The sequence below is a fragment of the Zootoca vivipara genome, chromosome 2 (assembly GCF_965207765.1).
Source record: "Zootoca vivipara chromosome 2, rZooViv2.hap1.1, whole genome shotgun sequence".
Taxonomy (NCBI): domain Eukaryota; kingdom Metazoa; phylum Chordata; class Lepidosauria; order Squamata; family Lacertidae; genus Zootoca; species Zootoca vivipara.
Genome location: NC_142584.1, coordinates 11,049,883 through 11,064,370, shown reverse-complemented (window position 1 = coordinate 11,064,370; position 14,488 = coordinate 11,049,883). Strand labels below are relative to the sequence as shown.

General features: G+C 47.8%; 1 protein-coding gene across 2 annotated transcripts in view; it reads right to left on the bottom strand.

Moving 5' to 3' along the window:
* CALCOCO1 (calcium binding and coiled-coil domain 1) overlaps positions 1-9,987 on the bottom strand; it is a 34,394-nt gene extending 24,407 nt beyond the window's left edge. Inside the window, exons 1-2 of one of the 2 annotated variants that reach the window (XM_035100293.3) lie at positions 9,849-9,987; positions 194-342 (exon numbers count right to left, since the gene is read on the bottom strand). In XM_035100293.3, the coding sequence (XP_034956184.3) occupies positions 194-334 (141 nt within the window). In that variant the 5' untranslated portion in view covers positions 335-342; positions 9,849-9,987. Of the gene's footprint in view, positions 1-193; positions 343-9,820 lie in introns of both variants that reach the window. The other variant, XM_035100302.3, reaches the window with a different exon arrangement.
* Positions 9,988-14,488: the final 4,501 nt, after the last annotated feature.

Here is a 14,488-nt window from a genome sequence, read left to right as displayed (position 1 = left end):
AACTGAAATCAATCACAGTCAGTCCATCATTTGAAAAAAAACAAGACTTTAGAGCCATCTTGCCCCCAAATGGCAACTAGATTTTCTGGTTTGGTGACTGGTTGAAGGAGCTATTTGGCGCCTAGTTTATATACCTGAGTTTCTAACACTAGTGTGTCCCCCTTTCCCTCCACCCACTCCCCAGCTGAAATACCTTAAATATTCCAATCCAGTCTCTGGCGGACGGCTTCATGCCAGGTGGCAGGCTGTAGTGACATTCCACCTTGGTGTGGGGCACGTAGCTCGAGGTCACATTCAGGAAAGCCACGCCGGGTTGGGACTGCACTTCTTCCATCTTGGCGGCTGTGAGGCAAAGGAGGGTGGTTAGTGGGGCAACGAAGGCCATAGAATTGTAGAGTTGGAGGGGACCCTGAGGGTCATCTAGTCCAACCCCCTGCAAGGCAGGCTTCTCTTTCACCAGGCTTCTCTTCCCCACTCTTGAAATCGGAAATGTAAACTCAGTGGGGCAGGGGTCAGTCTTTTTTCTTTAGGGGGGTGGGGTGGAATGTTGTCTTCCAAGACAGAAATATCTGCCCAGTCTTGGGGGGGGGGGACGGACCACCAAGGCCACAATCCTTATGGGAGTATGCTGCATTGAATACAGTGGTACCTTGGATTACAGACGCTTCAGGTTCCAGATGCTTCAGGTTCCAGACTCCGCTAACCCAGAAATAGTACCTCGGGTTAAGAACTTTGCTTCAGTTTGAGAACAGAAATCGCGCAGCGGCAGCGGGAGGCCCCATCAGCTAAAGTGGTACCTCAGGTTAAGAACAGTTTCAGGTTAAAAATGGACCTCCAGGACGAATTAAATTCTTAACCCGAGGTATACCACTGTAATATGGAATTTATTCCTGAGATGCGGGTGGCGCTGTGGTCTAAACCACTGAGCCTAGGGCTTCCCGATTGGAAGGTCGGCAGTTCGAATCCCCGTGGCGGGGTGAGCTCCCATTGTTCGGTCCCAGCTCCTGCCAACCTAGCAGTTCAAAAGCATGTCAAAGTGCAAGTAGATAAATAAGAACCGCTCCGGCGGGAAGGTAAACAGCGTTTCCATGCGCTGCTCTGGCTTTGCCAGAAGCGGCTTAGTCCTGCTGGCCACATGACCCGGAAAAACTGTCTGCGGACAAACGCTGGCTCCCTCGGGCAGTAAAGTGAGATGAGCACCGCAACCCCAGAGTCGTTTGCGACTGGACTTAACTGTTAGGGGTCCTTTATCTTCACCCGAATGCCTTGCGAGTCGAATGTTTTGGCTCCTGAACGCCACAAACCCAGAAGTGAGTGTTCCGGTTTGTGAACGTTCTTTGGAACCTCAACGTCTGACGCAGCCTCCAATTGGCTTCAAGGAGCTTCCTGCAGCCAATCGGAAGCCGCGTCTTGGTTTCTGAACATTTTGGAAGTCGACCAGACTTCCGGAACGGATTTCCATTCAACTTCCGAGGTACGATTGTAATAATAAACAGGATTGCATTATGCTGATTCTTGGGTTGCAAACTTCTCAGCACAGTTTCGGTTTCTACATCTGGATGATGTGATTGCAAAAGGCACACAGCTCTGGCCTGACCTTGTTATCCTCCCCCACCCCAACAAATTACAAATTCCGTGGGTCAAAATAAGACTGCAGTGCAATTATCTGCTTATTATCCATGTGTGCTTAATCCCATGTACCATACTTCGAGTGGGGAACCTTTTGCTGCCTGAGGGCCACATTCTGGGCAATCTTTCAAGGGCCGCATGCCACTGGTGGGAGGGATCAGAGGCAAAAAAGACCCTCCAAGTGTCCCTATTTTCCAGGGACAGTCCCAGATTTACAGAAGCCGTCCGGGTTTCCAATTTGATCCCAGAATGTCCCACTTTTCCTAAGGACGTCCCTATTTTCATCAGAGAAATCTTGGAGGATGTGGAGTTATGCGACCCCCGAGCCAAGAAGATAAGAAACTATACAACTTTTAGAAGACATCTGAAGGCAGCCCTGTATAAGGAAGTTATTTTTTTTTAAAAAAAAAGCTTAATGTTTTATTATGTTTTCATATTTTGGAAGCTAAATTTCATCAGATAAATATTGGAGAGTATGCAAAAGCAGGTGGGGAACAAACACGAATTTCACCTTTGTAAAGTAGGCTAGATTGTGCACCTCTCTCTCTAACCTCCCACCCAGGCAAGCAAGAACTCAAGAACACATTCCGGCAGCCAAAGCACTCAAGGAAGTTGTGAAGCATGGCCTGGTGAGAGTTTTAAGGGCCAGACAGCGAACCCTGGAGGGCCACATTCTGGGCGCAGGCCTGAGGTCCCCCACTCCCTGATGCATTTCATTCCCAATCCAAAAACTGGGTTTTGCGTTTTTGTTCTGCACAACTAGGAAACTTTCAGCAAAATGTTGCCTTCAGGCAGGAAGGGGAAATGTAAGGATGCAATGGGCAGTGGGGGATGCATTTGCAGAGCAGCGTTGATAGAGGTCACGAGGAAAGGTCATAGCTACGCAGGACACAGAAATATCACCCCCTCGATCTTTTGCAGATTGTATTTCCACAACTATGAGGACCTATTCATTATTAAGTGTCACGGCTGATTTATAACGCTGCATTGCAGTATGAGTATGAGTGAGTGAGTGTGTGGTGTATGTGTGTGGCAAGTCTCTGCTCCAAGGAGCTTACAGTCTGCACTAAAACAATGAGGAAAGTCAACAGGGGGAGAGGAGAGGCAAGGATAAAGAGCAAATGAATGTGATTCAGCGCCATTGTGCATGAGGGGTTGTTTCAGTAGGGCTAATGGGTTAAGTTAAGGACATGGCAGAAGAATCAGAGTTGAAAGGGACCCTGAGGATCATCTAGTCCAACCCCCTGCAGTGCAGGAATATGCAGCTACAGTCATACCTTGACATCCTAAGGCTTCAAAGCCTCCGGAAGTCCTCCCGGCGCATGCGCAGAGGCGCAAAATCGTGCTTCGCGCATGCGGCGTAGCGGCGCTTTGACTTCCGAAGACGACCGCAGAACGGATCGTCTTCATAAGTCGAGGTACCACTGTATAAGGCTTCAAGGGGTGGTGGCAGTGGGGAATTTGGCGGGAGAAAGAGAGAGGTGATAACATGGGCGTACCCAGCAAGGGGCAGGGGGGGCAGCTTCCCCCCCTAGAAGCACAAAAAAACATAAATGGTTATAAAGGAAAGGCGATTGGAGCAAAACGCTCCACGCGCGCAGCCCGGCAACGACCACAAATCAGCTGTTAAGCGGCAGCACCGGAGTCGCGCTTACAGGCAAGCTGGAGAGGAGCCCGCTGAGGGCAGAGACACAAAGCATTGGCACCCCCACCCCCCAAAGGGTGGGAAACGAGGAGAGGGAGGGGGAGGGGAAGTGATAAAAGAAAATAAAAAGGGGGGAGGAAGCCTATAAAATGTGGGGGTAGGGAAGGATGTCACAACCTGAATGACCATGGCTTGCCCCCCCCCCCTAGTTTTGATCCTGGGTACGCCCCTGGGTGATAACGTGTTGATATTCTGCAAGCGAGGGATTTAGAAAACGAACATGTCTGGAATCCACTTTTTGCATGAGATTCTGGACCAACTGAGCCTTGTCAATACAACAATTTTTGCTTGTCCAGCACAACTGCCACCCCCCCCCCCCAAATTGTGCACTCTGCACCCTCCCCAAATTTGCTCTAGAGGGTTGAGGTAGCCCCTAAAGCAGATTTAGACGGGGGGGGGGGGGAGAGAGAGAGAGGTTAATGCCCTGTTGGGCAAGGAGAAATCCTGGCACCAAACCAACAGAACGAGAGATTGGATTCCGTCCTCTGTACATTCACAGAGGTAGGCCAATGTTGGTTACTGGAAATGACACAACCAGGTCATGCTCCTTTCCTGAAAACTATTAATAACAACAACTGTGCAATGCAGAGTTGTAGGAGGGAGAGAACAGCCACACCCAGACAGGCTGGCCACCTTTACCACTGTTCGTTTGGCATTATTATAATTAAACGTAACAATTTCTCTGGCATCTTCAGTAGAAAGGGCACATTACTGCATCCAAATCTTTTATTCATACAACCAATATGATAGGAGGAGGACGGGCTGAGGGAGACATTGCCTCCGAGCCACGCAGCAAGTTTCATTACTGAATGGGCAGAGATTTGAATCAGGACCTCCCACGACAGTGCCTTCCACTGTCAGAGGCAATAGACTTCTGAATACCAGTTGCTGAGAAATGTGGGAGGGCGAAGTGCTGTTGTGCTGAGGTCCACCTATCCCCTGCCCATTGTACACCTCATCCAAATCCCCCATCCCCTCACAGCTTGCCCAATCCCAGGATCCCACTGCTGACACCACTCCTGGAGAAGGGAACGAAGAGAAAGTCTTTCTCCCCCTCGCCCTGTGCTGATCCCGACAGATGAAAGGGTGCGTTTTGAAATGCACACTTCCTTCTGATGATGGTGGTGGCAGACAAAGGGGGAAAACAATTCCCCCTCCTTGGGGACGACGATGCCTGCCTGCTTGCTCTAGATCACACACCCCCCCACACACACCTGTTAGCTCGCTTGCTCAGCTGGGCTTTCTTGGACCCCAGACTTCCCTCAGCCTACTGTGCATGCATGCAAGCAAGTACAGAATGCCCTCCCATCAGATGTCAAGGAGATGAGTAACTATATAACCCATGGGTCCCCAAACTTAGCTGGCTTCAGGCTGGTTTGGGCGGGGGAACGTGTTCCCATACATGCACACACGCGCACACTCGCTTTTTTCTGGCGTGGCACAGCATCGGAAATGGCTTCTGTGCATGTGCAGACATCATTTCCTGTGCACTTCCAGGTCGGCGCGGCACCAGAAATAGCTTGTGCACGTACATATGGGAGCGCGTTCTCCCGCCCTCCAGCCCGCGTTTGCGCACAAGCTATTTCTGGCACCACGCCGACCCAGAGATGGGCAACCGCACCACGGCACGCTAGTACCGGTAGGAGCGGCCGGCGGCCGGCGGGGCCGCACAATTGGCTCACACGGGCCGCATCTGGGCCCCGGGCCGTAGTTTGGGAACCTCTGATATAACCTTTAGAAGACATCTGAAGGCAGCCCTGTATAGGGAAGCTTTTTAAGGTTTAATGTTTTGTTATGTTTTCATTTATGTTGGAAGCTGCCCAGAGTTGCTGGGGTAACTCAGTCAGATGGACTGGGCATTATTATTATTATTAATTCGGGGGGTGGGGGTGGCAGCTATAACTAAGGGAACACGAGAAAGCCAGCCATTTGCTTCCTCTGCTCACTGGAGATGCTGGCCTGCTTGTTTTGCTCAAACGCTCCATTTCATCTTACAAAAATGCTATATAATATTATGTAATAGTAAGATAGGTCTCCACTGTTTCACATAGATTTGCTGCACTTCCACAGTCAAGTCAGGAGTGGGTGGGGCACGGCTGAAAGGGCTTTTGGCAGTAAAGAAATTAAGAGTTCAGGTTTTGCCAGTGCTGCCCATAACTGGAACTCGAAGGCCAGCGACGAACATGGGTGAGAACGATTTGCTGGTGATTTCTATGAAGTTTTATTTCCAGCCCCAGGTAGCCCTGCCCAGAGCAGTGCCATGGCATTTAGCTGGGAAAACCAAGGGACTAGAAACTTGTACAGGCTGGGCTTAGAGATGAATAAGAATTCGAACGCTCATTGATTTCATTGGACCCAGTGGTCTTCTGGGGTTCCTTAAAAGCTACTGTGGGCGCCTCACTCAAAACACCAACAAAGGTGACCAAATTTCCTTGAAAGACAGTTTACCCACTACTATTTGTGTCCCCCTGTCACCCGCAGCCACTCTTGGTTGTGGGGCAACAGCTAGACCCAACAGGCCCAGTTGGCACTGCATATAAATTTATTGGGCAACTGGCGTGCATCCCAGAATGCATTGCAATACTCATCAGTTCTGTGGCAAATGTATAGGCTTCCCTTAGTACAGAAGTCAACAGAGGAAAAAATCCCTGCAGAGTGTTTGAAAACCACAGACTTAACCTAAAGAATCGAGGAACTGGAGGTTTCTTTCTTGTGTGGGCAACTGGCAGACAGCACTCTCTTTAGTTTTGCCCAGAGCACAGCATATATAAGGACTGCTCCTACAATATGAGCCTGTTCTACATGTATTTATTTTAGAACACTAATATTTCCTGTATCATAGACCTGAAAGGCTCTCAAAGAGGCTCACGGAAGATTCTCAGAATAAAAACAACATTCATGTCCGGTTTCAGCAACAGAAATAACACGGCGCCCCTAGGGTGCCCAGGGATTATTTCGCTGGCATTTCCTGCCCTCATTTGTGGTCTTCCCAGGTGTTAACTATTGGCCTCTGCCTACAAGGGAGCAGAGCCCATTGACAAACTGAGCTGCTGGAACTCACTGAGCTCATGGTGGAGGCAAGTGTCCCCTTATATGCATCCTCAGGGGTACATATATGAACATCAAAAGTCAGGTGGGAGATAACAAGATACAGTAAAGGTCTTTATTGGTTGTGGTGTTGCATATTTGGGACGCTTTCCCCAGACAAGCTTTTCTGGTACCCAAACTGATGCTGGTACTAGGCAAGAGACATTCGCTTATTTGCCCAGACATTCCAACTTTTTTTTTTAATGGGATGGCTTTTCTGGGGTTTTGTCATCTGGCTATGGCCTGCTGGTTTTGTGACTTTACTGGTCTTGTTTATTTATTTTGATTTGAATTTGCTGCCCTAGGAAAAATACGTTTTACTGGGGACCTCAAACTTATACATTTATAAAAACAAAACATAATAAAGATCAGCCGCAAAGCGGCTAAACCAGGGGTCCCCAGACTTACCTGGCCTTGGGCCGGTGTGTCGAGTGCCGATAGCGCGGTGGGCCGGAGTGTGCGCCCATATGCATATGCACACGCGATTTCCAGCGCACTTCCAGGTTGCCGGAGTGTTGGAAATAGCTTGTGCGCATGCGCCAGCATCATTTCCGGGTTGCCGGAAGACCGGAAATAACTTGTACACATGTGCCTCCTCCGACCCGGAAGTGCGCCGGAAATGATGCTTGTGCATGAGCACAAGCTATTTCGGATGTTCTGGCGACCAGGAAGTGGGCAGCCACGCCGTGCTGCGTTAAGATCACGCCACGCGATAAGAGCGGGCAGCAGCGGCGGGGGCCGGATAAATGATCCTCACGGGCCATATCTGGCCCCCGGGCTGTAGTCTGGGGACCCCTGGGCTAAACTGAGACCCAGGCTCATAGCATCATAAATTTGAGGGCAGGATGATGTCAGCAAGGTAAGGCATCAGTCATCTACGGTGGAATGTAGTCCAGATTCCAGCACTCTTGGCTTTTACCATATCCAGCAATTATTATTAACTTTGGCCTTGAGACTATGCGAGGAACTGATTTGTTTCCTAATGATATAACCATATCTGATACTTCTCCGCTCCCTCACCTGCAAATCTTGGAGCCTGCGCAGACTAGGAATGAAGAGGTCTCATGTGACACTTTACCATGCTGCAGCCCTGAATATGAATATATATGAAAAGTTTCTAGTCCTCATGGTAGCTCAATAGCTTTTTTTTTAGAAAGAGGAAAGTTTTGTCACTCCAAACTTTGCACAAGTAAGTATGGGTGGTACTTAACTGAACGGTTGTGCTAGCACAAGGATTAATATTAGCACAATGGGATGGAAGGGGGAATGCGGAGTGAAATGAACGTTGCTGTCAGCCGGCAAGGCAATTCTTAGATTCTTATTAGCGTAGCTTAAGGATCAAATAACTGAGTTCTATGTTGCTGCCGGAGTAGCAGGCGTGTTGCACGGGGATGGGGGTGCACGGTGCAGATCTCTTGGCTGGGTGCTTGCAAGCGCATGAAACGGACCCTTCACAATTACTTTAACGCGTACAAACATATCGTTTAGTGCACAGAGCAGCCCTGCTGGAACAGACCAAAGGCTTATCTAGTTCATCATCTCGTTTCTCACATGGGAAGTCCATACAGCAAATCAGGAGAGAAATAGCCCTCTCCCAGTGCTGAGCCCCATCCTTTTGTCTGTTTGGATGTCCCACCTTTCAGCTTCCTTGGATGACCCCAGGTAGTGTGTAGTTAGGAGAGAATGAGGGGGGGGGGGCGACACATTTTCTCTGTATACTTTCCACACACCATACAGTAATTTGATCAACCTCATCCATCCATTCCCAGATCGTGAAGCTGAGGCTCCAATACTTTGGCCACCTCATGAGAAGAGAAGAATCCTTGGAAAAGACCCTGGTGTTGGGAAAGGTGGAGGGCACTAGGAGAAGGGGACGACAGAGGACGAGATGGTTGGACAGTGTTCTCGAAGCTACGAACATGAGTTTGACCAAACTGCAGGAGGCAGTGGAAGGCAGGAGTGCCTGGTGTGCTATGGTCCATGGGGTCACGAAGAGTCGGACACGACTAAACGACTAAACAACAACAAAACAACAACAACATCCATCCACTTTTACTCAGATCGATTCTAAATAGGCCTCCCAACCTTTCTTAGCAGGGGAAGCCTGTGATGAAACCTTGTCCCACGAGGTGCTTTCAGATCTACACAAGTCAAGGCAACAAGCTTATCCCAATATGCCCCATGACCCAGGCAGAGTCATGGCCAAACCACATGGGTAACGAACGCCTGGCCAGCTCCCAGCACTTTGGGCCAGATTCCTTTCTCCCGGAGCATCTGGGTGGTGCTTCTGCAAGAGGAACACCAATCAGAGGCCAGCAAAGAGCCCGGACATGTCTGTGCAGGGTACAGCAAAAGAAACCAGCAATCAGATCTCTCCATCTAACAGGCAGAAGCGTGGGAAGGCTCAAGGAGAAGTTTTGAGGACCTGGCTGGCCTGCTGGCAAGGCTTACGCAAGAGGAGCCCATCCTCCTCCTTTACATGGTGAAACTGCGTGCCATTTGGAGTGCTCAATCCCCACCTTGTTTTGGGAAAGGCTATTATGACTTCTCCCGTAAAAGTGTACTCCTAGCCGGCGTCAGGGTTGGGAGTCCTGCGGCTCAAAGCCAAACAAAGGGAAACTTGTTTTCAAGGAACCAGAAGTCCCAGGCTGTCTTCAAATAAACACAAGCCTCTCGCGCAGCGTACCTCGAAATCTCGTTCGCAGTTAATACATTTTCTGGGAGGCCCCAGGACAGGAATAATATCCAAGACAGAGAGAGTAATAATAAGAACGGGGGGGGGGGGGAGGCATGGCAGGCAGAGAATATCCCAGGCCTATTAAGTATGGAGGCAGGAGGGCTCTTGGGCTGTCTCCAAACTGACAGATTCTAGAGGCTTGTGTGTGCAAAGAGGGGGGTGGCAGAAAGAAAGAAAGAAAGAAAGAAAGAAAGAAAGAAAGAAAGAAAGAAAGAAAGAAAGAAAGAAAGAGTAAAAGTGGCCAGGAAAGACCTTAGCATTTGGTACTGGGGTTCCTTTGATCTCTCCCCCCTCCCCCCATCACCACCTCAACCCTTTGTGCCGCAAGCTCAGGATTAAAGGCCCGTTGAAGCCTTTCTTTCCTTCCCTTCCCCACCCCTCCCCAGATTCTTTTCAGCGACGAAGAAGTGGAAATCAATGCAAACGACTCCTTTGACTGCGGGGGAGGCAAGCCACTCCCCCTCTTTTCTTACATATTGTTTTGCTCACAGCATTCGCAGAAAGTGGGGGGGGGATTAAAAGCTCCTGGAAAAGAGGAATTGCGCCCCACTGCACCCCGAGTTCGTTTGAGCCATCCGCTTTCCGAGCAGCAGCAGCAAAGAAAGGCGAGGAGGAGAGAAAGTAGCAACGTCCCCCTCCCCAATCCCGAAGACGTCTCTTACCCAGAGAGCAACCAGCTGTTCCACTAACCTTTTAGCAACAACAATAACAGCCTTCAAGCCAGCTGGGGAGGCGGAGGCAGGCGAGGCTCGCAGCGCTGCTGGGAATTGTAGTCCTCCCCGCCTGCTCGTAAATGGGCAGGAGCGCAGCGCAGAGACTGCATCTCCCAAAGAGCCGCGCGAGGCAGGGGAGGCCGCTAAGAATTGTGGGCTTCGTAGTCCCAAGGCTCGGAGAAACAAGGGGAGGATGGGGTCCGGGGGACTCCAAGTTCCAGGGAGCAGCTTTGGTTGGGTTTTTGCTGGAAGGAGATAATGCAGAAGGGGGCTCAAGTTGCCCAAGAGAGGAATCCTGAGAAGGCCAGCTTCTGGCCTGGGTGCTTTATGAGCATTGCAAGCAGTTTACACGCGGGATCGTGGGGGTGGGGGGCGGCAATTGCACTGGTGGAAAAGACACGTGAAAGCACATCGATGGAGCACAGACAAATAGGAAGAAATAAGCGGAGGAACGCGTGCAAAAATGTGCAGCTCCATGCATGCATACATACACATACACACCCCGATGTGCACATGGAGAGTTTATACAAGCAGTCAGAGATGAAAGGAAGTAGCTGGTTTGCAGCCGCATCCACAAATAAGCAGAAACAAATGCGCGTGCACCCGCAGGTGTGCGAAACTCTAGAAAGGCGTTCTCAAATACCACGCAAAGCCCGCAGTGAGCGAAATCGAGCACAGGAAGTCGGTGCCATGTGTGATGAGTCAGCGCCGTAGCCAAACTGCACCTGTTCTAGTGTAATTGATAGGAAAAGCTGTGCGGTATGCAATGCAAAACTCTTGGGTGTTTCATGCAAAAGCTGTTGCCGGCCTCCAAAGCCTCAGGCAAGTTTCACCTGCCCCTTCTGCTTTTTGTCCCCTTCTCCATCTTCAGGCCTTTGGTTTCCCTGTTCCTTGGAATTCCTGGCTTTCAAGTTCTTTCTCCTCCTGACCTGGTGTAGCTTTGGGAATGGCAGGGCTTGGTGCCCTGGGCACTTCTGATCTGTGCTCCGAGCATTGCAACTTTGTGCCCCCTGCCCTGGAAAGTCTTACAATTTGCCCACATTTATCTAAATTAACATGCTAAAGAGCTAAGGATGTCCCAGGACCTATTGCTGAATGTGGCAACTTGGTTTTTTTTTGCAAAGCTCAGTTTACTTGCGGAGGAGCTGAGCTCTTGCATGGTACTGCTTTGATTTAGCAAGACCAGGTCTTTACACAACTTCAATGATGGGGAAAGTCACCAGAATTAGATAGAAGCTAGGGGATAAGGATGAAAGCAGGGTTTTGCACTCCTACAACATGGATATTGACTAGAACACAACAACATGCACACAATAAGATGGTTGGAAAGACTTAAGGTTTGCAGGATCTATATTATTGGTGTTTTTGCTATTATTAACATGATAAGAATTAAGGGAGAGTATCTGTGATTAGGGACAGGTGAATCTGTCCTTTACAGTTTCTCACATTTTCTCTGTTTTCTAATCTTCAATTCAGTTGTGCTCATTTCCACATCAGTTTGCAAATTCTGTTTCGAAAAGTCCTCATGAAAATTATTATCATTATTATTTATTTAAACCCCGCCCATTTGGCTGGGTTTCCCCCGCCACTCTGGGCGGCTTCCAACAAATACCAAAATACATTAAAATATCACAGATTAAAAACTTCCCTAAACAGGGCTGCCTTTAGGTGTTTTCTAAATGTCAGGTAGTTGTTTATCTCTCTGACCTCTGATGGGAGGGTGTTCCACAGGGCGGATGCCACTACCGAGAAGGCCCTCTGCCTGGTTCCCTATAGCTTTGCTTCTCGCAGTGAGGGAACCGCCAGAAGGCCCTCAGCGCTGGATCTCAGTGTCTTCTTCAGCGATTGAATTCTTCAGCGATTTAATGCGCATTTCTCCTAATACGTACATTTTTGTATACATCTCCCCCCCCATGTTCACATTGTTTTGCAAAGCAGATTTCCCCCCAAGATTAATATTTCCCCTAATATAACACATGATTTTTAAAGTTTTCCCACTAATAACATATTCTAGGCACATGTCACCTTGGTATGTTTTGGTTCACGTTACTTGCAGTGCATTGCAAAATTCAAAAAAGTGTGAATTATGAAAGACACCCGCATTTCAGTTCACATCATGTTTCAGAAAGTGCCAAATAGGTAGATTAACCTTTAAATGTGAGCCAAATAGGATTTCCCTCCCATCCTTAACATGAGTGACAGCAACCTGACTCCCAGCATCAGTGTTTATACTCATTCTATTAGTCTAACCCCATTGGATGGGTTCATTTCCTTCTCCTCCCGCTTTTCTCTGGCTATTCTGAAGGGGAGCTACCATTGCTACCGATCCAGAAACAGTGAGAGGAGGAGGAGGAAGCGAGGCCATCCAGGCTCCTATGCCTAACAGAAGCCTGACAAAATACAGGGAGAGAATTAAGCTTCCATGCCAGGAAAAATGTCATCTGGAAAATGTCAATGAGATAGGCTGCTGACTAAAGCAGAGCCAAGGCAAACATTGGCGGCACTGCTAGGTGGGGGCGAGAGGGAGGCCTTGTCAGCTACTTCCTTGAAAGAAGTGGCTCTGCGGAGAACTACTTATGAGGAAATACTAAGAAAATTTGAACATGGCTGGAAACTGAAATCTTATGATGAAATTAAAGACTCTTTGACTAGTTGGTTGCAATACCATCAGGTAAATGATGTGTTTTCAAAGGATAAAAAAATAGGTTTTGAAGACAAAAGGTCTAAATTTCAAATAGAATTGTTGGAAGGCAGAACAAAATTGTTGTCAAAAATGTATAATTTGTTGTTAGAATGGTATACAAAGGATGAATTGACAAAGGATGTGATGATAAAATGGGCAAAGGATTTTGGGTACAATATTGAGTATGATGGGTGGTTGAAACTATGGAATCAAACATTGAAGTTTACTGCATGTACCGCCCTCAAAGAGAATGTCTGGAAGATGATGTATAGATGGTATTTAACACCAGCAAAATTAGCCAAAATGTATAGGATGAGTAATAAAATGTGCTGGAAATGTAATGAGAAGGAGGGAGATTTTTATCATATGTGGTGGAAATGCGAAAAAGTTAAAAGATTTTGGGAAATGATATATAATGAACTGAAAAAGATTTTTAAGTATACTTTCCCCAAAAAACCAGAGGCATTTTTATTAGGACTTATCGGACAAGAGATCGCAAAGGAGGACTATATAATATTTTTGTATGCGACAACCGCGGCTAGGACTTTGTTAGCTCAAAAATGGAAAACTCAGGATTTACCGACGATCGAAGAGTGGCAGACAAAAATAATAGACTATGCGGAACTAGCGAGACTGACTAGCAGGATCTGGAACCAGGGGGAAACAAGGTTCCAAAAAGATTGGAGTAAATTTGTGGACTATATGGAAAAGAACTGTAGAAGTTTAAAGACACTTGCAGGATTGAAATAAATCCTACGAATTGACTTGAAATGGGTGGAATAAAGGAACTGCGAGATAAGAGCTGAATAGAAAACCAAATGAGGGGAGGGAGGGAAGTCAAGCTTGGCAGAGCATTGGGAAGGAGAAATTTGGAAAGAATTGCTAAAAAGATAAGTGTGTGTGTTGTATTTGTTTTTGAATGTTTGTTTTGTTTATTGTCTTTAATTTGTTTATTTGGAAAATTCAATAAAATGCTTTATAAAAAAAAGAAAAAAAGAAAAAGAAAGAAGTGGCTCTGCAAGGACTTTTCCATGAGGCATCCCCAGCCTGCTTGTGTCATGCTGTGACCGGCATCACATACATAAATTTAGAGGGTGCAAAGGGTTAGAGAGATGACTCTGCCTACACTGAAGGTGAGGATAGCCTTGACGGGCTTTTCAGTCCTCCTAGCTAGGTAGGTGCTTGTTTTCCTCCCTGCTAACACTCCTGCGCCAGGTTATTCATGCTGTGATTTTATGGGAATACAGAAATACCCAAAACCAGTGATGGGCAACCTTTTGAGCTTGGTGTGTCAAAATTCGCCAAAAAACCGAGCATAACTCAGGTGGTGTGTCATTTCAAGAAAAAAACCATAATTTCGCGATATTTATAGTTTAATAACAAAAATGTATAATTGTAATATAAAGGTAAAGGTAAAGGGACCCCTGACCATTAGGTCCAGTCGTGACCGACTCTGGGGTTGCGCGCTCATCTCGCATTATTGGCCGAGGGAGCCGGCGTATAGCTTCTAGGTCATGTGGCCAGCATGACAAAGCCACTTCTGGCAAACCAGAGCAGCACATGGAAACGCCGTTTACCTTCCCGCTGTAGCGGTTCCTATTTATCTACTTGCATTTTGACGTGCTTTCGAACTGCTAGGTTGGCAGGAGCTGGGACCAAGCAACGGGAGCTCACCCCGTCACAGGGATTCGAACCGCCGACCTTCTGATCAGCAAGCCCTAGGCTCAGTGGTTTAACCACAGCGCCACCTGGGTCCCACAATTGTAATATATAATTGTATTTAATAAACCAAAAACTAATTATTTAACCAAACCAAAAACCCCTTATTTATCACAAAGTGCCCAGAGTTGTTGAGCTTTTTGGGGGGAGCTGCTGACCAAAGTTTTGGAGGTTTTTTGGGGGGTGCAGAAGTTGCTTTGTTTTTTGGGGGGCAT